The sequence below is a fragment of the Stenella coeruleoalba genome (assembly GCF_951394435.1).
Source record: "Stenella coeruleoalba genome assembly, chromosome: 3".
NCBI classification, from domain to species: Eukaryota; Metazoa; Chordata; class Mammalia; order Artiodactyla; family Delphinidae; genus Stenella; species Stenella coeruleoalba.
In genome coordinates this window covers 163,569,731-163,592,219 of record NC_137148.1, presented here as the reverse complement: position 1 = coordinate 163,592,219, position 22,489 = coordinate 163,569,731, and the positions used below count along the sequence as shown (strand labels likewise).

The following is a 22,489-nucleotide window of genomic DNA, read 5'->3' as shown; positions in this document are numbered from 1 at the left end:
GGAAGTGCTGAGAGAGTGGCAAACTGGGAGAGGGCACGGAAACTCCAAGCCCTTTCCCCATAACTTACCTGTGCGTCTCTTCCATCTGGCTGTTCTTTAGTTATATCCTTTTATAATAAGCTGGTAATCTACTAATTTAAATGTTTCTCTGAGTTCTGTGAGCCACCCTAGAAAATTAACTGAACCTGAGGAGGGGAATCATAGGAACCTCTGATCTATAGCTGATCAATCAGAAGCACAGGTAACAAACTAGACTTTTGATTGGCATTTGAAGTGGGAGGTGGGCAGCCTTATAAGACCAAGCCCTTATCCTGTGGGATCTGATGCTATCTCCAGGTAGACAGTGTCAGAACTGAGTTGAATTGTAGTACACACAGCTGGTGTCAGAGAAACACTTGGTGCTGGGGAAAAAACCTGCACATCAAAATTGGTTGCATAACCATGACTTGAATTATACTTTAGGCCAAATAGACCTAAAAGACATATACAGTACTTTCCATGCAAGAGCAGCAGAATACACATTCTCCTCAAACCCTCATGAAACATTCTCCAGGATAGATCATACGTTACACCACAAAACAAATCTTAGCAAGTTTTAAAAAGAGTGAAATCACACCAAGTATTATTTCTGAACACAATGATATGAAAGTAGAAATCAATAGCAAGAGAAAAACTGGAAATTCACAAATATGGGAAACTCAACAACACACTCCTGAATAACCAATAGGTCAAAGAAGAAATAAAAAAGGAAAATTTTTTAAATCTTGAAACAAACAAAAATGGAAACACAACATACCAAAACTTATAGGATGTTGCAAAAGCAGTGCTAAGAAAGAAGTTTACATTGTGTTGTGTTGGTCCCAGCCTACCGATAGTGATGCTATCAGCTAGGTACACCTGAGGCACTCACCCTGGCCCATATTACCCTTAGTGAGCCACACACACATTTCTCCAGCCAATGTTGTGGCTGGAGCAGCCCTTGGTTCTTATTATGATTGCAGGAAAAAACCGTCAGGGAATTTGAGGAACAAGATTTATTACTCACAGGTCCTGGAGCACACACAGCATACCCCAGGGCTACACAGTGAGTTCAGAGGTAGAAAGAAAGAAAGAGAGAGAGAGAGAGAAAAGACCTAGGACTCTGTCTTTATTAGGATCCAAAACTGGTGTGTCTTAGAGTTTTGTAGGTTCATGTTATTGGTTACTATAAAGCTTAAGAGAGACATTCCTTCTAAAAAAAAAAAATGGTTCTGAAGAAGCTGGGGGCAGGAAAGAATAAAGACGCAGACATAGAGAATGGACTTGAGGACACGAGGAGGGGGAAGGGTAAACTGGGACGAAGTGAGAGCGTGGCATGGACATATACACACTACCAAATGTAAAATAGATAGCTAGTGGGAAGCAGCCACATAGCACAGGGAGATCAGCTCTGTGCTTTGTGTCCACCTAGAGGGGTGGGATAGGGAGGGTGGGAGGGAGACACAAGGGGGAGGAGATATGGGGATATATGTATATGTATAGCTGATTCACTTTGTTATACAGCAGAAACTAACACACCATTGTAGAGCAATTACACTCCAATAAAGATGTTAAAAAAAAAAAAAGAGGGGCTTTCCTGGCTGTCCAGTGGTTAAGACTCTGCACTTCCACAGCAAGGGGCACAGATTGGATCCCTGGTCGGGTGAACTAAAATCCCACATGCCGCACAGTGCAGCCAATAAATAAATAAAGCTTAAGAGCAGGAATTAGGGCATAGGAAGGGAGAAGCAGGATCACTCAAATGGTCAGTTATCCAGGTTACCCAGGGCTTTCTGAAAGAGGGACCTTCATGGGAAGGGGGTGGCCTAATTCCTTATCTGATTATTTTGCTAGTAGTTGTACCATACAGCTGCCAAGATGTTTATTCAAGATGGATGTCTTTTGAAATGGATGCCTTGACAATCAAAAGCTTAATGTCAGGCACTAATATAGCTATAAGTGCCTACATTTTTTAAAAATCTCAAATAAATGACCTAACTTTTCACCTCAAGGAATTAGAAAAAGAAGAACAAACTAAATGCAAAGTCAGCAGAAGGAAGGAAATAACAAAGATCAGAGGAGAAATAAATGAAATAGAGATTAGAAAAACAACAGAAAAAAAAATAGGACTTCCCTGGTGGCGCAGTGGTTAAGAATCTGCCTGCCAATGCAGGGCACATGGGTTTGAGCCCTGGTTGGGGAAGATCCCACATGACGCGGAGCAACTAAGCCCGTGCGCCACAACTACTGAGCCTGTGCTCTAGAGCCCGTGAGCCACAACTACTGAGCCTGTGAGCCACAACTACTGAGCCTGCGTGCCACAACTACTGAAGCCTGTGCGCCTAGAGCCCGTGTTCCGCAACAAGACAAGCCACCGCAATGAGAAGTCTGTGCACTGCAACAAAGAGTCACCCCCGCTTGCTGCAACTAGAGAAAGCCCGTGAGCAGCAACGAAGATCCAATGCAGCCAAAAATTAATTAATTAATTTTAAAAAAATAACTAGCATCTTAAAAAAAAAATGAGCTGAAGACCTGAATAGACATTTTTGCAAAGTCATATAAATGGCCAACAGGTACATGAAAAGGTGTTCAACATCTAACTATCAACGAAATGCATAAAATGCATAAAAAAACCATAATGAGTTATAACCTCACCCCTAGAATGGCTATTACCAAAAAGACAAGAGAGGGGCTTCCCTGCTGGCGCAGTGGTTGAGCGTCCGCCTGCCGATAGGGGACGCGGGTTCGTGCCCCGGTCCGGGAAGATCCCACATGCCGTGGAGCGGCTGGGCCCGTGAGCCATGGCCGCTGAGCCTGCACGTCTGGAGCCTGTGCTCCGCAACGGGAGAGGCCACAACAGTGAGAGGCCCGCGTACCGGGAAAAAAAAAAAAAAAAGACAAGAGATATCAAAGGCTGGTGAGGATGTGGAGAAGATTGTGCACTATTGGTGGGAATGTAAACTGGTGCAGCCACTATGGAAAACAGCATGGAGTTTCCTCAAAGAATTAAAAATAGAGCTACCATATGATCCAGCAATCATACTTCTGGGTATACATCCAAAGCAAAAGAAATCACTATCTCTAAGGAAATGAAATCAGTATCTCATAGAGATATCTGCACTCCCATGTGCATTGCAGCATTATTCACAATAGGCAAGACATGGAAACAACCAAAGTGTTCATTGACCAATATATGGATAAAGAAAATGTGAGATATATACATATTATAAATATATCTGTATATATTTATAAAACATATATATTACAAATACATATATCAGTAAAATGTGATATATACATACACATTACTCAGCCATAAAAAAAGAAGGAAATCCTGCCATTTGAGAAAACATGGATGGACCTTGAGGGTATTATGGTAAGTGAAAGAGTCAGACAGAGAAAGACAAATACTGCATGATCACATGATTTATATGTGGAACCTAAAAACATGGAACTCACAGAGAGTAGAATGGTGGTTGCCAGGACTGAGGGGTGGGGGAAATGGAGAGATGTTGGCCAAAGGGTACAAACTTCCAGATACAAGATGAATATGTTCTGGGGATGTAACATACAGCATGGTGACTATAGTTAACAATACTGTACTGTATACTTGAAAGTTGCTAAGAGAGTAGATCTTAAATGTTCTCACCACATACACACACACACAGGTAACTATGTGAGGTGATGGAGGTGTTAACTAACTTATTGTGGTAATCATTTTGCAATATATATGTGTATTAAATCATGTTGCACACCTTAAACTTACACAATGTTGTATGTCTATTATGTCTCAATAAAGCTAGAACACTTGAAAGAAAGGAAGAAAAAAAGAAATGTATGTCACCATGTTGCCATTTTAAAAACCTGTACATGGGCGTGTACACAACTTTATTCATAATTGGCAAAACTTGGAAGCAACCAAGATGTCCTTGAGTAGGGGAATGGATAAACTGCGGTACCTCTGGATAATGGAATATTATTCAGTGCTAAGAAGAAATGAGCTATCAAGCCATGAAAAGACATTGAGGAACCTTAAATGCAGCACTAAGTGAAGAAGTCAGCCCGAAAAGGCTACATATTGCATGATTCCAACTATATGATATTCTGGAAAAGAAAACACTATGGAGACAGTTGTGACAAAAACTCATACAGCAAAACAATGACTCATTTTTTGAAATAAGACTGCTTTGGAATTCAACATGTCACCAGGAAGGGGCAAATTAAATGGGACATTCTGTTTCCTTCCTAAACATGTAACTATTTGGAATCCAACTGTGATTTCACAACTTTATGCTTTAAAACCATTCTCCCTGAGCAAGGGAGCCTTAACTTATGATGATAAGTTAACATTGGAATGTGCTTCGGGAATGTTCAAAAATGAAAACATCTTGGACACCGATAGCAGCATATAAATTTATAGATGCAAAGACCTGATTGACAAATAGTTGGTCTACAAAACAAACCTGTTTTGGAGAGCTAGATACGAATCCCTACAAGTCAAAAAGCTTGTTGTTGCTAGTTAGTAAAATCCATGCTGAAAGGCTTTAGTTGGGAGGCTATTTACCTTGATGTCTTCACATTGGAATGACACCAATAATCAGAGTAGGGAGTTCCCTGGCAGTCCAGTGGTTAGGACTCCATGCCTGAGTTCAGTTCCTGGTCCGGGAACTAAGATGCCTCAAGCCGCAGGATGCGGCCAATAAATAAATAAATTTTTTTTGAAAAAAGAGAATCAGAGTAATTGTGGGCCCGCTAAGAGCAGGGAATCAAGTCAACGTGATGTCATCTTTGTGTTAGTTTTATCACCACATAAAAGAGAAAGATGTTCTAAAGGTTGCAGTCCATTCAAAGAAGTATTTTTGGAAAAGAAAACAAAGTAAAAATATCCTACTGTGTAAAATGGGACAGAAAGAAATGCCACGCTATTTTTATTAAATATAGAATATTATCTAAGTCCTGTTGCATTTATGTTCTCCTTTTGCAGTCTTACATGTATATACCTCAAGAATCTTAAGAATATGCAACAATATAACCTACAAATTTAAGGTCCAGTAAAGAGTTTAAAAAGTAGTTCAAATATTACCGTATCAGAGGACAGAAACATTATAAACACATCATACACATTTTTCTCAAACATATTGTTGGATGTGTTTTCTATTAGTAGTACTACTAAGAAATACTAATTGCCACTGTTAATTAGTCCTATTGTGGTTTTGTTGAAACAATGGCATTTATGTAACAGGAAAGTAAATAATAAACAATAAGTAAACACCAATTTTTCATATTCTTACGTTAAAGTAGTAACTTTGTGGGTGTGTAATTATTATCTATTACATGACGCCTCCTGTCAGGTGTGGCTGTGTCCTGTCTAGACTCTCGAAGCCCACCAGCCCCGAGCCCTACCCAGGCCCGGAGGTAGGGATACCTCACCTCACCTCCACCCAACCCGCACGCGCACAAGGCCCGCCCTCATGATAAATCCCACCCCCTGAACACTGGTGCTTATTTATCCCCACCTCCGCAGTGTCCAGGCTCCGCCCCTCGTGGCCCAGACAGTGCAGTCTCCGAGGAGGACTGGCCTCTTCCGATGTAGGTTGTCATGGTGGCGCCCAACCCGCCTTGCCTCCTCTTTTCCGGTCTCAGTCCGGCGTGGCAAAGCAAGCAGGCTGCCTTAGCCCTCTCAAGGCCTCTGTGTCATGGCGACGCCCCGACTCTCCTTCCGGCCACAGCCTATCATGGCGGTGCCCTGAGTAGCCACTTCCGGACCCAGACCCCTACATTGCCCTGGCTTTTCTCACTCCTGGCTGCCATGGCGGCGCCCAAGGTTTACCGGAAGTACAACATCGGAAGTGAGCCGTAGCCTCTGCCCTGAAGCGAGAGCGGCGCTGGGAAAGATGGCGGCAGCGGCGGCGGCGGCGGTGGGCAATGCGGTTCCTTGCGGGGCTCGGCCTTGCGGGGCCCAGCCCGCCGGGCAGCCCAAGCCCAGGCCGCTGCCGCGCACACTCCTTGCCGCCGGGACGGCGCTCATAGAGAGCGGCGACGAGCTGGTAGCGGCCGTGTGGCCGTACCGGCGGCTGGCGCTGCTGCGGCGCCTCACGGTGCTGCCGTTCGTGGGGCTGCTCTACCCAGCCTGGCTGGGTGCCGCGGCTGCCGGCTGCTGGGGCTGGGGCAGCAGCTGGACGCAGATCCCCGAGGCCGCGCTGCTTGTGCTCGCCACCATCTGCCTCGCGCACGCGCTCACCGTCCTCTCGGGGCATTGGTCCGTGCACGCGCACTGCGCGCTCACCTGCACCCCGGTAAGTGTGCGCACCCGAGACCGACCCTCGGCATGGTCCGGCCTCACCGCGGATCCCAGTTACTGAGTTTATGTCCGTCCCCATCCCAGCCGGGGCCTCCGCATCTGCTGGAGCCGGGTCCCTAGAGGCGCCCTCCACCCTTTTGCGCTAGCTAAATTCTGGCCCCGCTTCTGACTTGGCTGTGTAACCCTGGCGTAGGTTACTTCCCTTCTTTGGAATTCCCCTCTGGTGTGGTCATTTAGATTCGATAAGGTAATAACTGTAAAAAGCTTAGCGCAGGGACCGGCATATGTCACCATTTACTAGCTCCCATACTAGCGAGTACTCGGTTGTTTCTCCTGGAAACGGTCCTACCTTCTTTGTTGTCTGTCTCCTACCTTGTTGTTCGTAGTGTGAGGTTAGACCTGTGGGATGGGTTTCCCTGTCTGTGGAGCTTGCTTTGAGAACTGAGCATCAGTCCTGATGGCCAGTGCTCAGAGCCACCCATGTCCACCCCATGACGACCAAAATGAGCTTGAAATGCAGTTAATTGCAGTGTTTTAAGAGGAGCAGTGGGTGTTTGTGAGCAAGTGACTTAGCTGCTCGGAGTCTCTTTATGTCTGTCTGCAAGGGTGATGGTAAAGAGGTAATGATGAGGTGATGGTAATGATGCCCTCAGAATACAACAGCGAGGTAGTGCATGTGGTCCTTAGTCGTGAGATCTGGATGAATGAGAGCTGCCCTGGGTTAGCAGTTGATATCAGTGACTATGCCACTGCCCTCTGGGCTGGCCTCAGATGACACCAGTAGGTTATGGAGCCATGGGCACTGAGGTCAGCCTCCCCTCTGATCCCACACAGGTTTGTTAAAAGAAGAGAAAAAAGGAACAGCACCCAGGGCTGCAGAAAGAGAAAGAGAAACCACATCACCACCCTCCCTCACCCCTCTTTGACTCTAAGTGTGGACTGAATTCTCTTTCTCTTTTGAGAAAGTGAAATCTCTCTTATCCCAGGGGAGAGACTCAAACTTCTCAAACTTCTGGGGTTGGTGGCTTCAAGTCAGTACAATGAAGGACCCCAGTGAGGGACAAAAGAATGGAGGGAAGTTGGGGGGTAACACCCCCAAACTTCCAGCTGCCTATTGGCCTGCAGCTGAAAAGTGTGACTATTAACTTTCTCTCCGGGGATGGAGAAGAAAGAAGAACTAAGCAGCTGTGGGGTTAGGACAGGCAGATCTGGGTTTGCATCAGAGATCTCAGACAGGGGTGCTTCTTCTCTCTGGGTTTCAGCTTCCCCTTGTGTAAAGTGAGAACTGTAACACCTACCTCAGGGTGCCGTTGTAAGAAGAAACAGCTGAACTCTGCAAAGCACCCGGCGTGTGGCTGGCCGCATGTAGTGCTTTGCACTTTTCTACAGCGTTTCCTGAGTTCATAGTTTTGTCTTTTGTTGTTATTTTTGCCTGCTTTGGGGCCTGTGAACTTCTGGAGAGGCAGGGCCTTGTTTCTCAGGGTCACTGCCATGTCCCCCAACACCCCCCCCAAAAAAAAAAACCCAAAAAACATGGCAACACGGGTTCTGGTGGAGCAGACGTGGGATGGATGCAGCTCACAGGATTCAGGGAGTGCCAGTGCAGTTCCATTCAGTGCCTCCGTGTCTTAGGTGCTGCAGAAAGAACAAAACAGACAAAACACATTGTTTTCATGGTGTTAGTGGGGGAGATAGAACTCAGCAGTCGATGCTAAAGAGAGAAAACCAGGATAAGGATTTTGTGAGGGATCTTTGGATGGAGTATCCAGGGGCAGCATCCTGAGAAGGTGACATTTGAGCGCAGGCCTGAAGCCAGCTGTGTGACCATGCATTCCAGGCAGAGAAAACAGCACGTGCCCTTAGCTGAGGCAAGGATGAGCCTCATCATCCCTTGTCACTCGAGGACACAGCGAGAATAGTAAGGGGGACGGGGGGCGGAGGGGGAGCAGCAGGGCAGGTGGGCTGTAACAGGCCTTGGCTCACGTGGACTGAGAGGGTACCTCACGCCGGGCAGCATTCTTCCTGTTTGAGTTCACCTTCGTCAGCAGAGCTCTGTGCGCTGAGCGCTGTTCATGACCCTGGCTTTATAATATGGGCGGGACCAGAGGCCCAGTGAAGTGCTGTCCCTTGTCCCAGTGACAGACTGGGGAGTGGCCAGTCAGCACCCAGAGCCCAGTGGCATGTTCCAGAGCATGTCCACAGAGCTGCGGCACCTGTGACCTCCCCAGTGGAAGCCGCGGAGCTGGGGCTTGAGAAGGGCTCAGCGGCAGCACTTTGCCTCTCACAGGAGTTCGACCCCAGCAAAGCAACCTTCGTGAAGGTGGTGCCGACTCCCAACAACGGCTCCACTGAGCTCGTAGCCCTGCACCGTGATGAGGTAGGGACCACCTGCTCCAGCATGGGTTTGGATGGGATCCCCAGGCCCTGACATTCCCAGATCAGGGGCCTCTGCCACAGACACACCTCCCACAGGGCGAAGATGGCCAGGAGGTGCTGTCCTTTGAATTCCAGAAGATCAAGTATTCCTACGATGCTCTGGAGAAGAAGCGTTTCCTCCCTGTGGCCTTTCCTGTGGGAAACCTGTTCTCATTCTACCAGAGCAACAGAGGGTTCCAGGAGGACTCGGAGATCCGTGCAGCCGAGAAGAAGTTTGGGAGCAACAGGTGAGTCCCAGCGTCCCAAGCATCGCCCCTGCTGAGACAGGACTGGGCCTCTGCCTGTGGTTACCAGCCCGGGTCTCTATCCCAGCTAGTGGCTCCTTCCCCACTTGTATATGCCCTGTGGTTTGGAGGAATCCACCTTTTCAACAAAACGTCCCAGGTGGACGTGGCGGGCACCCTCTGAGAAACGTGTTCTAGTCTAGTCTCCCTCAGACTTGCCTGCTGATAGGAACCCCCTGGAGGGCCCACAGCTTGGAGCCTGGCCCAGGACTGTTCATCCTCGTTTTGTGTTTGTAACTTGTGTTCTCTTCTTTATTTTAAATTTTTTTTATATATGTATATTCTTGTCACTTTTCTTATACATATCCCGGTGCTTCATGAATGGCGATAAAAAAAGATGGTGGTGAGCAGGATAGCTCTTGTTTGTACCAGATGGAATGCAGATGCTCTGTCAGCACTTTCTCCTTTAACCTTCACCAAAACCACCAGTGTTGACGGGAGCTGGGAGGGGTCAGAGCTGGGCTTCAGAGCCCCCATCCTGGCCATGGTGATAATTGTTCCTGACTCAAAAACGCTCAGAATCTCTAGGAAATTATTTCTTGACATAGTTGCTTTTCAAAAAATTACAAATACGTTACTGCAACCAGCGATCTAGTAGGAAGGTTTATAGGAAACATTTACTGATCCTCCCCTACCCAAGCCAGGTCAACCATGGTGGCAGCCTGGGATGTCCACTTTCACACCGTCCTTGCTTACGCAAAGGTACCCTACACAGTCCAGGGTGGGGCTCAGTTTTTATTGCAATGCAGCCACTGTGCAGTTTCTTTTTCTCAAATCCCATGTCCTGGATATCACTCCAGTTCTGCAGGGCAAAACAAGGACAGCCATAGTGGACCTGGCTGGTCCCATGGCCAGACAGGGCCACCACACAGAGTGCTGTAGAGCACACTTTTCGGCCCTGCTTCTCAAATTCCAGGGCTTTTATTTAGGGAGTCTTTGGAACATCCCAGCTCAGGCGCCCCCTCTCCATAGTGGGGTGGGGCTCAGGCACTGTATTTCAGGCCCCAGGGGACTCCACAGCACCTAGCTGCCGGGCCTCCTCTGTGCAGCTTCAGGGCTCCCGTCCCACGGTCAGCCATTCCTCTCCCCCTGCCTTGTCACCCACCCAGATGATAGGTTCTCGTCTTGCACCAGCCCCACTCAGGGGGGCGGCTGCCTGAAGAGCCCAGTGCTGATTCAGAAGCTTCATCTGGGCTCTGCAGAGCAGGGGGCTGGGGGCAGTCAGCGCACCTGCTTCAGTGCCACATGGTCAAGGAGAGCCGTAGTTGAGCATCCCAATGTCTGGAAGCTCACCATTGCCCCTAGTTGCCCAGGGAGCCCGTCCGTGCCCGGAAGTGGAGGTGTTCAGGGGTGGGGCCCCTGGGGCTTCCCACCAGGAACAGGGCGTGGCATCTGGTCTCTTTCAGGGCCGAGATGGTGGTGCCTGACTTCTCAGAGCTGTTCAAGGAGAGAGCCACCGCGCCCTTCTTTGTGTTCCAGGTAAAGCAGCAGCTCTGGTCCTTCTCCCCACCCTGTTCCTTCGGGCTTTCACAGTCCGCCTCCAAACGTGAAAACCTCTTCCTGTCCTCGTGGTCAGAGCCTGTGGGCACAATGGCCCTCGTGTGCCATCCAGTCCTCCGGAGGCATTCTCCCTGCGTTCCCAGGAACAGACAGGCCCGTGTCCCATAGGTGTTCTGCGTGGGACTCTGGTGTCTGGACGAGTACTGGTACTACAGTGTCTTCACACTCTCCATGCTGGTGGCCTTCGAGGCCTCCCTGGTGCAGCAGCAGATGCGGAACATGTCAGAGATCCGGAAGATGGGCAACAAGCCCCACATGATCCAGGTATGGCCAGTAGCATGACGGGTGGGTAGGAGGGTCCCTGTGGTCTTGGGGTGGGCGAGGCATGGGCATATCCCCAGAGCTGACGGAACCCCACCCCCTCCCAGGTCTACCGGAGCCGAAAGTGGAGGCCCGTTGCCAGCAATGAGATTGTTCCCGGGGACATCGTCTCAATCGGTGAGGCCCAGTTCTGCTCCTTCCCGGTGGGAGCCCAGGCCTCAGGCTCTGTCCAACCCTCCTGTCCCTGCCCTGCAGGCCGCTCCCCACAGGAGAACCTGGTGCCATGCGACGTGCTGCTGTTGCGGGGCCGCTGCATCGTGGACGAGGCCATGCTCACTGGGGAGTCGGTGCCCCAGATGAAGGTGCTGGGTCAGGAGTGGAGGGAGGGGGGTCCTCAGGCGCGTCACTGTCCCATCCATTGAGGAGGACACAGGCCAGGGGAGGGCTGGTGGCTGGGCCAGGAGACTGGAGGAGGCATAGCATCTGGATGGAGACCCTGGGTTTCCTGGCAGGTCAGTGCCCTGGACTAAGGGGAGCCAGGTGGTGATGAGGAGAGGGAAGGAGATGAGAGGCCAGGAGCATCGGTGGGGTGTCAGGCACCCTGGGATCTCAGGCTGAGGTGGGATGACAGAAACCGGGAAGCTGTGAATCCGGGGTGAGGCCGGGTACAGGTTTACAGGAAGTCTATGCTGCACATGAAGGTGGAAAGACAGGGTGGAGCCCCCGCCCCTGTGAGGTGCACCGGCTTGGATGGGGAGCCCTGTGAGGGTCAGGCAGGTTCCTCCCAGCCCCAGGGTCCGACTCTCCAGCCTGGGGATGGAGAAGGAGGCCAAGGTAGGACTAGCCATTGACTTTCCTGTCGTCCCCAGGAACCCATCGAAGACCTCAGCCCCAACCGAGTACTGGACCTCCAGGCCGACTCCCGGCTCCACGTCATCTTCGGGGGCACCAAGGTGGTGCAGCACATCCCTCCCCAGAAAGCCACCACAGGCCTGAAGCGTAAGTGCCTCAGGGGTGTCTGGGGGTGTCCTAGCCCTGCCACCCCCAAACCCTCAAAGTCTGCTTGGCTCTGAGAGAGTCGGGATGAGCAGACATGAATGACGCTGGTCCTTTTTCTCCCCAGCGGTGGACAGTGGGTGTGTGGCCTACGTCCTGAGGACCGGATTCAACACATCCCAGGTGTGGCACCTTGCCCAGTTCTGAGGAGGGTGGTCCCTGGGGCGTATGGTGGACAGCTGAGATGGCAACTCTTTCAGACCCCAGAACATCCACCCCATAGGCTCACTCTGATACCAGGTACTGGGCTGGGGGCCAGAGTGCTGAGACAAGCCCCAGACTAGGCCTGCTTTCCCCGGCTGGGGTTCTGCCTCACAGACAGTAGACTGATTTTGGTCCCGCACACTTGGGAATCACAGTCTGGGCCATAAACTTTTCACTAAAGTGGCGTGAGGATTCCTTGGTAGAGACGATGGTCAGATCTCCTTCCAGAAAATTCATCCCTCCGCCCCAATCTCAGCCACTTCCTTCCCTGACCCCGAGTCTTCAGTCACTGGTCTCCGTAACTCTGTAGCTGTTGGCTGAGTTGCAGCCGCCCACATAGCTGTGCAGTTCCTGGAACAGCTGTGTTGTCAGCTGTGGCGCTCAGTCAGCCCAGGCAGGCACTCCCCAGCAGCAGAGAGAACCTGGCCCTGGTGCTTTTAGGCAGGAAAGGCCGCCACCCTCCCAGGGAAGATCTCTGTCCCTCCGTCCCTCTAGGGCAAGCTGCTGCGCACGATCCTCTTTGGGGTCAAGAGGGTGACAGCGAACAACCTGGAGACCTTCATCTTCATCCTCTTCCTCCTGGTCTTTGCCATTGCGGCAGCCGCCTACGTATGGATCGAAGGTAAGCACTGTGACCACTCCCCTCCCCCCCCCACCTGCTGGACCCCGCGCCCGTGGCCCCCAGGCTGGCAGGCCCTGTCTTCGCAGGTACCAAGGACCCCAGCCGGAACCGCTACAAGCTATTTCTGGAATGCACGCTGATCCTCACTTCTGTCGTGCCCCCCGAGCTGCCCATTGAGCTGTCTCTGGCCGTCAACACTTCCCTCATTGCTCTGGCCAAGCTCTGTGAGTCTCTGGGGCAGGGACATGGTGCTGAGTGGGCTGGGGCCCGGCAGCACCCCTGACACTGGCTCCCACCACCCAGACATGTACTGCACGGAGCCCTTCCGGATCCCCTTCGCCGGCAAGGTGGAGGTGTGCTGCTTTGACAAGACAGGGACCTTGACCAGCGACAGCCTGGTGGTGCGCGGTGTGGCCGGGCTCCGGTGAGTGTGGGGAGTCTGGATCGTGAGGCGCCGAGCCGGGGGCGTTCTGGGAACTCAAGGGACAGACAGCTGCCCAGCCCAAGCCTTCGAAGTGAGGGCCTGTCACAGGCCCTACCACAGAGGTCCATTCTAGGGGGCCCCCAAGCATTCTTCAGTGTGAGTGACAGTGGCAGGGGGCTCAGCTTGGGCTCCAGGCAGCCACGTGACCTCTGGGGGCATTCATGAGACGCGTGCAGGTGTCGCAGGGACCAAGACAATACCCTGCGGCCCCCCACTGTGACCAGCAATTCCCAGGGGGTCCCTCTACCCAGTCACCTCCACCCTGGTAACCAGCTATTCTTCCTCCTTGCAGAGATGGGAAGGAGGTGACCCCTGTGTCCAACATCCCCATAGAAACACACCGGGCTCTGGCCTCATGCCATTCTCTCATGCAGCTGGATGACGGCACCCTTGTGGGTGACCCGCTTGAGAAAGCCATGCTGACGGCCGTAGACTGGACACTGACCAAAGGTGAGGGGCTGGAGCCTCGGCCATACCGCAGCTCTTACGTCCCCGGGCGGGCGGGGTGTGCCTCTCAGGCACCTGTGTGTTCAACTCAGGCAGGTGCGTGGGCACAGGCTCACTTCTGACCTGGGGCAGGGTCCTTCATACCCAGATCTGCCAGCTCGGACCCCTCCCAGAGCCAGGAGTTCCTGCAGGCCCCGGGTCTGGAGATGGGGGGAGGAAGGGGATGGAGGGAGGAAGGGCACGGAGGGGGCAGGTGGGGGCTTGGCTGCCTCTTTGGAGCGAAGGCCCTCAGGACTCGTACTTATTTGTTTCCAGATGAGAAAGTATTCCCCCGAAGTATTAAAACTCAGGGGCTGAAAATTCACCAGCGCTTTCATTTTGCCAGTGCCCTAAAGCGAATGTCCGTGCTCGCCTCCTACGAGAAGCTTGGCTCCACCGATCTCTGCTACATCGCGGCTGTGAAGGGGGCCCCTGAAACCCTGCACTCCATGGTGAGCCAGGCCCGGCCCAGGGTGGGGAGGGGGGTGCGGGGCGGTTGGTGACATCCCCCTGCGTTCCCTGCAGTTCGCCCAGTGCCCACCTGACTACCACCACATCCACACGGAGATTTCCCGGGAAGGAGCCCGTGTCCTGGCGCTGGGGTATAAGGAGCTGGGGCACCTCACTCACCAGCAGGTAAGGGCCCAAGCCCCCCCACCTACCGGCCCCTTGTCCACATCACCTTCTGTCCCCTGTGACCCATTTCCCCTGTGAAATGGGCACAATTTCATCTTCCTCCTCCCTGGTCTCTACCTTTGGAGGCCCCAGGTGGGCACTCAGTCCTCACTTTGTTCTCCTCCCCTGCATGCCCCATTCCCCACGGACCCCATCCCACCCCAGAGCCCAGGGCTGCTCCCTAGAGAGCACACCCAGGTCTCACCTCCTATCCTCACATCCACGGGTTCTCTCACACCCCCTTGGGGAACACCCTGGGGCACCTTGGGTTCCCTGTCTCCAGCCCAGCTCCACCCCTGCCTTGCCCAACCACCTGGTCACTGCATGATCTTGGGGTATCCCCAACCCTTGGTCACCCCCCACATCCCATTGGCTGTAGGCCCTCCTCCCACCTCCAGTACCAATGCTGCTCCTTTACCAGCTTCCACCTTGGCCCTCATCCAAGTGGCTTTCATCTGCTTGCACCCAGTGGCCATGAGATCCTTCCAGAATGCACACCAGGTCACACCTCTGTTCAGAGCCTCGTTCAAGGCCCGTTCCTGAGCCTAGTTACAGACCTTTCAGAGCCACCCGGCTCTGTGCCACCCCACGACCCTCTCTGCCCCATTCCCCTGGCTTCATCTCTCTTGTGGTACTCAGTGCTCTGATTTCTGTGACTTTCTTTATTACATGTCTTCTCCAGTAGAAGGCAAGCTCCGTGAGGGCAGAGATCTTTTAGTTTCTGATACAAGATAGAGCGGGAGCTCTTGCTCGGTGGGTATCAAAGGAGAGTCCCAACTTTCCTGTCCTAGAAGATGAAATACAGGGACTTTGTGTCACGCTGTTGTCTATGGTAGCGGGTAGAGGCACCATTGCGGGGCCAGGGCCACCCAGCCACTGCTGAGCCCCTCTACCACCAGGGCGCCTCTCACCCTCCCCACACCTCTCACCTTCTGACCCTCCAGTGTCCCTCCTGCAAGGATGGGGCCTTCTCTGACCTCTCCCCACCCAGCGTGTTGTCAGAGCTTGGGAAATGGGGGAGGGGGAGAGACAAGTCATGAGAGCACTGCTGTGTCCATCCACAGGCCCGGGAGCTCAAGCGGGAGGCCCTGGAGTGCAACCTGAAGTTCGTCGGCTTCATTGTGGTCTCCTGCCCACTCAAGGCTGACTCCAAGGCCGTGATCCGCGAGATCCAGAACGCCTCCCATCGGGTACAGCCACTGGACCCCTCCCTACCAGGCCCCATGGGTGGGCAGTCTTGGCTACTCCTTACAGAGAGGGAGACATGACAGTAGAGGACAGTTCCATCCTCAGTGGGGCATTCAGCGGTGGGTATCTGGGTCTTGGAAGCAAAGGTTCCATGGCTTTTGGTTGAGCTCCACCATGGCTTGGACACTCATGCTATCCCTCATGCCTGAGGGTGCTCTGGGACTCAATCTGTGCCCATCTTTCTCACATCACTTTCTCAGGCCCCCAGCATCACTGGGAGGTGAGGGCTATTCCCCCCACTCCGCCCCATCTTAGGAAAAAGCTGAGGCTGGGTTGGAGGATGTGGAGACAACACCCAGACAGGCTGTGTGTGTCCCAGTGGCTTTTCTCTGTCAGTCTTGGTGGTTTGTGTATTCTAGTTCAGGACTCAGTTTAGGGTGTGGGAGGCGAGCCTGGCAGTGTCAGAGGGGAGTGACATGATTAGTCCTCACCTGGCCTCAGCAGTCAAGGCCCATCTTGCCGTCACCAGGCTCTAAGCCAGAAGGCTAGAGCTTGTGTCATACCACCCCCAATCTCTTGCCTGGAGCATCTACCAAGCCAAGAGGGTCCACACCAAGGGCTGGCTCTTAGTTTGTGTTGCAAATAAAGGCTATGGGTGTTCTCAGAAAGACACACATACACGTATCATTCGCAGAAAACTTCACCAGCTGAGGCAGGTTGAGGCTCTTGGAAGCCCAGTACCCATTAGGGGGCCAAGCGCTTCCTCTATGGCTGTCCTCAGAAGGGACTTGGCCCCCAGGTCTCCAGGCTGGAGTTCTGATGCCCTGAGCCCTGCTCCACTGAGCCTCCGCCCTCTCCCCAGGTGGTCATGATCACAGGTGACAACCCGCTCACTGCCTGCCACGTGGCTCAGGAGCTGCACTTCATTGAAAAGGCTCACACGCTGATCCTGCAGCCTCCCACGGAGAAAGGTGAGGCCCCATGTGGTCGTGGGCTGGGGGGACCTTGAGTCCAAGAACAGCTCCCGCCCGGTGGCTCACCTCTGTGCCAGGCCTGAGTGAGCACGCCCAGCGTCATCCAGTACCCGTGACACAGGCCTGCGGATCACAGCCCTGCCCCGTGTGCACGTTTGGGCTGTCTGGCCGGGGAGCTCCACCCGACCTGTGCGATAGCGTGCAGGCGGTCACCGGCTCTGGGGCCAGCAACACCTTCCAATCTTAAGGCGGTTGGTTGTTGTCACACCAGCCCACGTTTCATAGCCTCCCACCCGCCTTGGGCCTGGCTGGCTGCCTGTGCGTGGCGAGTGCTCCCCTCGAGCACCGGGACTGCCGGTGCTCGTGTTTGGTGTGGCCAGAACCTGGGGCCGAGGGCTTGGTTTGCATTCGTCAGACTCTTTGCCCCACATGGGAAGGCTTGCCGTTCCCACACCACATAGGAGGAAGCCAACCAGGTCAGCTGTTGGGGCCCCTGCTCTGTAGACAAGGAGACAGAGAAGTGAATCCATCCACCTGGATCATTGGGAAACACTGTGACTAAGGATTTGAACTCAGATGTCCTGGTTCCAGAACTCATGGTCTCTGGCCTCTCCTGAGTAACCAAATTGGTTGCAAGTGGTGCCTGTGAATCAGAAAAGTCAAGGGACGAATCCAGCGCCAGCACCTCTGGCTGGTGGCGTGGAGTCTGTCAGATGCCGTAGGACAGCACCCGGTGCAGGGCCTGGCTTGGGAGCAACATGCACCAGTGATGTCACTGGGCTGCAGGCCAGAGGAGGGTGCTGGTATGGCCCGGCCAAGAGGGCTTCCAGAACCTCCCAGCCCTTCTCTCCGTCTGTGCTGTTGAGCCCAGATCTCTGTCCCAGTCCCAGGCACTGGGCTCTTCCAGAGCCTGGGGATCGTAGGCAGGTGGCCCAGAGGTGGCTGCCAAGACTGTTAAGGAGCAAGTGAAGCTGCTCTAACAGAACAGCCGCAACAGGAGCCAGGAGGAGATTATTTTCCTTTCAAGCTCTGACAGCTCAGGGCCAGCCGTCCAGTGCTGAGAGGGCTGGTGGGCTGCCCTCAGCTGTCCTCGGTGCTCAGCACCTACACCTAGACCAACCAGCTAGAAAGGGGAAGTGGATAGCAAGCAGTGTCTGGCCTGAGGAAGTGATTCGGGGTGCCCTGGCCCTAGGAGAGCAGAGTTTCAGGCAGGCCCCCAGGGTTGAGGGGAGGGGCGCGTCTGAGGTCAGGCTGCCTGGGTTTGAATCTGGCCCATCACATGATCTCAGGCCAGTAGCTTAGGCCCTGGGTTTTCAGATCCTTTGTATTGGAGGTTTCTGTGCACGGTCTCTGTGGGGTGCCTAGTGTCTGGGGTACAGGTTGGTATGGACCTGGGGTGGGGGCCAAGAAGGTGCTCCAGAGAGAGGAGAGGCTAGGACTGCATACGTGGGGTCCAAGTGAGAGGGTCCACCTGAGCAGCTGAGCCCCATCCCTGACCCTGGCACTGGCCCTGCAGGTCGACCGTGTGAGTGGCATTCCATCGACGGCAGCATCATGCTGCCCCTGGCCCAGGGCTCCCCGAAGGCACTGGCCCTGGATCACGCACTGTGCCTCACGGGCGATGGCCTGGCCCACCTGCAGGCCGAGGACCCCCAGCTGCTGCTTCGCCTCATCCCACACGTGCAAGTGTTCGCCCGAGTGGCCCCCAAACAGAAGGTGGGTACGGGGTGGCGGAGGGCAGGCGGGGCCCTGGGGAGGGCGCGCAGCCCTCACTCAGTCCGTCTCTCCCCAAACAGGAGTTTGTCATCACCAGCCTGAAGGAGCTGGGCTACGTGACCCTCATGTGTGGGGATGGCACCAATGACGTGGGTGCCCTGAAGCACGCTGATGTGGGTGAGCCCCTGGGGTTGGGGGCTGTTCTGCCAACACCAGCTTACCATCAGGGACGCGCCACTGAGCAAGTTCTGTGAGGAAGCAGTAGTGAAGGGACGGGGCAGGGACTGGTGGGATTGGGGATCTGAAGGGCTCCAAGGCCAGGAAGAGATCCAAGTGTCTGAGGAAAAGTGTGGCGGAGACCACCAGGAACCTCTGGTGAGGGTCCAGGGCAGCTCCATGGGGCAGACATGACTTGATTTTCTCAGGCCCCCAGGCACTGTATGGGCTCCAAGGGCCAAGGCCAGAGGCCAGGGAGAGTTTATAGCCTCGGATCTGTGTCAACAGAACATAGATGTCAAGTTGATGTTTAAAGACCAATTTAACCTAGTTTCAGTGCTTTACAAATATTCATTTGGTTTATCAACTACGATGTTTATGACACATCATTTACCTCGTTATGATTCTTGGCAATAAACTTCTTTGGAAATCAGTTAGTTTTGACCTACATAGCGTTATATACTTTATTTGGGTATTGTTTTTTTGTTGTCCTTAAGTAGTTTGTAGAAAGTAAGATAGATGCTCTCTTGAGGCGCTCCTTGGGGTGAGTGATCAGGTAAAGTGGGGAGGTTTGGCCCCGGGATTAGCTGTGTTGAACAGACACTCCGTGCTCTGTCCCTCTGGCTTCTGACACACACTCCCACCAGGTGTGGCCCTCCTGGCCAATGCCCCTGAGCGGATCATCGAGCGGCGGCGACGGCCCCGGGACAGCCCCGTCCTGAGCAACAGTGGAGTTAGGGCCACCTCCAGGGCAGCCAAGCAGAGGTCGGGGCTCCCACCCTCTGAGGAGCAGCTGGCCTCCCAGCGGGTAAGTCTCAGAAGGGGGGCACCAGCACCCCCTTGTTGTCAGGTCTCACCCGTTGCTACCTGCCTCATAGGACCGCCTGAGTCAGGTGCTTCGGGACCTCGAGGACGAGAGCATGCCCATCGTGAAGCTGGGGGATGCCAGCATCGCTGCGCCCTTCACCTCCAAACTCTCTTCCATCCAGTGCAGTGAGTCCTGCTGCCGTGATCCTCCCCTACCCCATCCCTAGGCCCATCCTGCCTGGCACCCACGCCCACGCCTGCCTTCCCCCGCAGTTTGCCACGTGATCAAGCAGGGCCGCTGCACGCTGGTGACCACACTGCAGATGTTCAAGATCTTGGCGCTCAATGCCCTCATCCTGGCCTACAGCCAGAGTGTCCTATACTTGGAGGGTGTCAAGTTCAGTGACTTCCAGGCCACACTGCAGGGGCTGCTCCTGGCTGGCTGTTTCCTCTTCATCTCCCGCTCCAAGGTGGGCCAGGACCCTGAGCAAAGCAGGGGCTCCCATCCCAGCCCAAGGGTGCCCTCTGCTTCTCTAAGCCATGGTTCTTGCCCCAGAGGTGCCGGAAGGCTTCTCGGATTGATGGCTGGTGACGCTTGGGCCAGCCAGGGCAGGCTGTTAAAGGTGCCACCACATGTCTGTTTTATCCTCACAGCAGCCCTTGGGATGGGAACTCTCATCCCCAAGTTACAGATGGGGATCACGGGGCAGGGCGGGTGCCCACTGAGGCTCTTCAGAGTGCCGCTGCTCAGGCCCAGCACTGTCCACAGGCTGGGGTCTCAGGTGGGCCACACCATTGAGACAGATGGGAAAACGATTATCAAGAGCACTCAGTACGCAGTGCTGAGAAAAACACCAAGTAGGTCACACAGGCTGTGGGGAATGGCCTCAGGGTCGGTCAGGGAGGTCTGTGTAATGCTGACATTGAGGCCAACGCATAAAGAACAAGAGAACCAGCGAAGAACTAGGCACAAAGGCCGCAGATGGTCATGGGCTGATGCGAGGAGGCCCTGGTGGCCAGAGGGGGTGGGAGGTGGTCTGGGTTGATCATACATGCCCCATGAGCAACAGGGAGGGCTTTAAGTTTATTCTAGAGCGGGGGCGGGGTGGATCTTAAGACCCCTATGGCTGGGCATTGAGCAAGGCAGGGGTGGCATCTGGACTGAGGGGATGCGGGGTGGACAGGGCTCTGGGGACTAGTGCTGACCTGTAAACCCCAGAATTTGGTGACTGCTTTCTGCACAAGGCCTGCCAGGAAGCAGGGTAGGTGGGTGACCCCAGGGCGAGCCTGGGCCCTGACCCCCACTCTGCCCCTGCAGCCCCTCAAGACCCTCTCCCGAGAGCGGCCCCTGCCCAACATCTTCAACTTATACACCATCCTCACTGTCATGCTCCAGTTCTGCGTGCACTTCATGAGTCTCGTCTACCTGTACAGCGAGGCCCAGGCCCGGAGCCCTGAGAAGTGAGTGCACTCCCAGCCTGGGGGTGGACAGGGTGCTCCCAGAGGAGGCAGCATCCCTCCGGTTGGGGGGTGGCAGGAGAAACATGCAGACGTTGGCCTGGGGTGACCAGGGCCAGGCCAGCAGAGTCCACCAGGCAGAGTCCTGGTTCCGCGGGGAGCAGCAGGAATCATGAAGGGGCCCTGACCCCCATGTGTCCCTGAAGGCAGGAGCAATTTGTGGACCTGTACAAAGAATTTGAGCCAAGCCTAGTCAACAGCACAGTGTACATCATGGCCATGGCCATGCAGATGGCCACCTTCGCCATTAACTACAAGGTGAGGCCCAGCCCCTGCCCGCGCACACCCTGCCCACCCTCTGGGCTGCCACGACACACAGCTGCCCATCTGCCTATCCCCACAGGGCCCACCCTTCATGGAGAGCCTGCCTGAGAACCGGCCTCTGGTGTGGAGCCTAGCCGTGTCACTCCTGGCCATCGTGGGCCTGCTCCTTGGTTCCTCACCTGAGTTCAACAGCCAGTTTGGACTCGTGGACATCCCTGTGGAGGTGAGGGGCCCTGTAGACGCGGTCCCAGGACTTGGCCTGGACCTGTCTGCAGGCAGCTGACTCACCAGCACTCCCTGTCCCACAGTTCAAGCTGGTCATCGCCCAGGTCCTACTCCTGGACTTCTGCTTGGCACTCCTGGTCGACCGCGTCCTGCAGTTCTTCCTGGGGACCCCAAAGTTGAAAGTGCCTTCCTGAGATGGCAGTGCTGGCACCTACTGCCCACTCTGCTGCCGCTGGGCAGGAGCCCCGCGAGGGCCCCAGGAGGGAACACTGCCCCCACGGTGAGGCTGACCTGGCCTTGCCCACCAAGACTGAGCTGGGACACCCCCACCCCACCCCCTACGGCTGTCTGAGGCCTGGCTGGCGGAACCAGCCCTGGGCCAGTGTCTTTGGTAAATAAAGCAGCATCAGTGATTTGAAGAAGCCTTGCCTCTGTCTCTGCACCGCAGAAGGGGTCGCTGGGGGCTGGGTGGTCCCCAAGGAAGGTCCTGGCACCCTCCTCATGGACTGTGTGAGGTTCTAACCTCCCTCTGCAACACATTCAGCACTTGGACAGGCCAAGCTCGGAACCCAGAGAGCTCTGCATATTTCATAGTTTTGCAAGTGCCCCCATGTTTCTGTGGTCTCGCAGCTTCACATTTTGACACCTCAGGCACTGAAGGGAGTTTTGAGATCGATGCCATTCTTCCCGTTTCAATAATATGCAAAATACCAGCATGCCTTCCTCTCATAGTGTCAGATATGAGGAAGTTCAATCCAAATCATTACGAATACTGACTCGGGTCACACTCGGGATTCTGCACCACACAGGTCATAGCCAGGGTCTGACCTGCAGCCTGGCTCTCATACTGTTACTGTCCTTCCTCTCAAAAGGTGCTCGCTCACTACAGCTCAGGAACTGTACAATAGATAGGCATGAAAGCTAAGAGCCACAGTCAGAGATTTCTTGCCTTCTTGACAGCCAAAAACTAGAAAAAACTATTTCCTGTCAGAAATTACAGAGTGTGGGGTGTGGGTGCATTTTTATAACTTTGGCAAGCTGCATGTGATGACCTCAGGCCAGGGAACCCAGGCCCGGGCTTCTGGACGACTTCCCCCTCCCCACCGATGCTCAGTGAGGAGCTGTCTACCCTTTCCTGCCCTTGCCGCTTGGTCATCCTCAGCAGCCCACCCCTGACTGGCTTCCCATCAGGAG

At 54.0% G+C, this 22,489-nt stretch overlaps 1 protein-coding gene across 3 annotated transcripts; it reads left to right on the top strand.

Annotated features, from left to right (window-relative positions):
• Nucleotides 1-5,842: 5,842 nt before the first annotated feature.
• On the top strand, nucleotides 5,843-21,697 carry ATP13A1 (ATPase 13A1). 3 transcript variants are annotated; one of them, XM_079917222.1, is made up of 26 exons: nucleotides 5,843-6,314; nucleotides 8,607-8,696; nucleotides 8,792-8,982; nucleotides 10,446-10,518; nucleotides 10,708-10,863; nucleotides 10,968-11,037; nucleotides 11,116-11,222; nucleotides 11,730-11,859; nucleotides 11,984-12,039; nucleotides 12,616-12,742; nucleotides 12,829-12,966; nucleotides 13,046-13,166; nucleotides 13,519-13,676; nucleotides 13,989-14,164; nucleotides 14,238-14,348; nucleotides 15,452-15,577; nucleotides 16,438-16,546; nucleotides 18,066-18,265; nucleotides 18,346-18,442; nucleotides 19,129-19,289; nucleotides 19,360-19,474; nucleotides 19,562-19,758; nucleotides 20,607-20,749; nucleotides 20,953-21,064; nucleotides 21,150-21,293; nucleotides 21,379-21,697. In XM_079917222.1, the coding sequence occupies exons 1-26, from the start codon at nucleotides 5,913-5,915 to the stop codon at nucleotides 21,487-21,489; spliced, it is 3,621 nt and encodes a 1,206-aa protein (XP_079773348.1). In that variant the 5' UTR covers nucleotides 5,843-5,912; the 3' UTR covers nucleotides 21,490-21,697. The 3 variants fall into 3 exon arrangements, 2 of the variants coding, with proteins under 2 accessions (XP_079773348.1, XP_079773347.1); XM_079917221.1 differs by having other exon boundaries at nucleotides 8,762-8,982; XR_013827645.1 differs by lacking the exon at nucleotides 20,953-21,064 and having other exon boundaries at nucleotides 8,762-8,982; nucleotides 21,379-21,514.
• The last annotated feature ends 792 nt before the right edge of the window (nucleotides 21,698-22,489 follow it).

Excerpts from the sequence above, each read along its gene's own strand:
- ATP13A1 (XM_079917221.1), top strand. The coding sequence starts at position 5,913 with ATGGCGGCAGCGGCGGCGGCGGCGGTGGGCAATGCGGTTCCTTGCGGG. Across the intron at positions 13,677-13,988 it reads AGACTGGACACTGACCAAAG|ATGAGAAAGTATTCCCCCGA; the intron begins GTGAGGGGCTGG and ends ATTTGTTTCCAG. Across the intron at positions 14,165-14,237 it reads CTGAAACCCTGCACTCCATG|TTCGCCCAGTGCCCACCTGA; the intron begins GTGAGCCAGGCC and ends CGTTCCCTGCAG.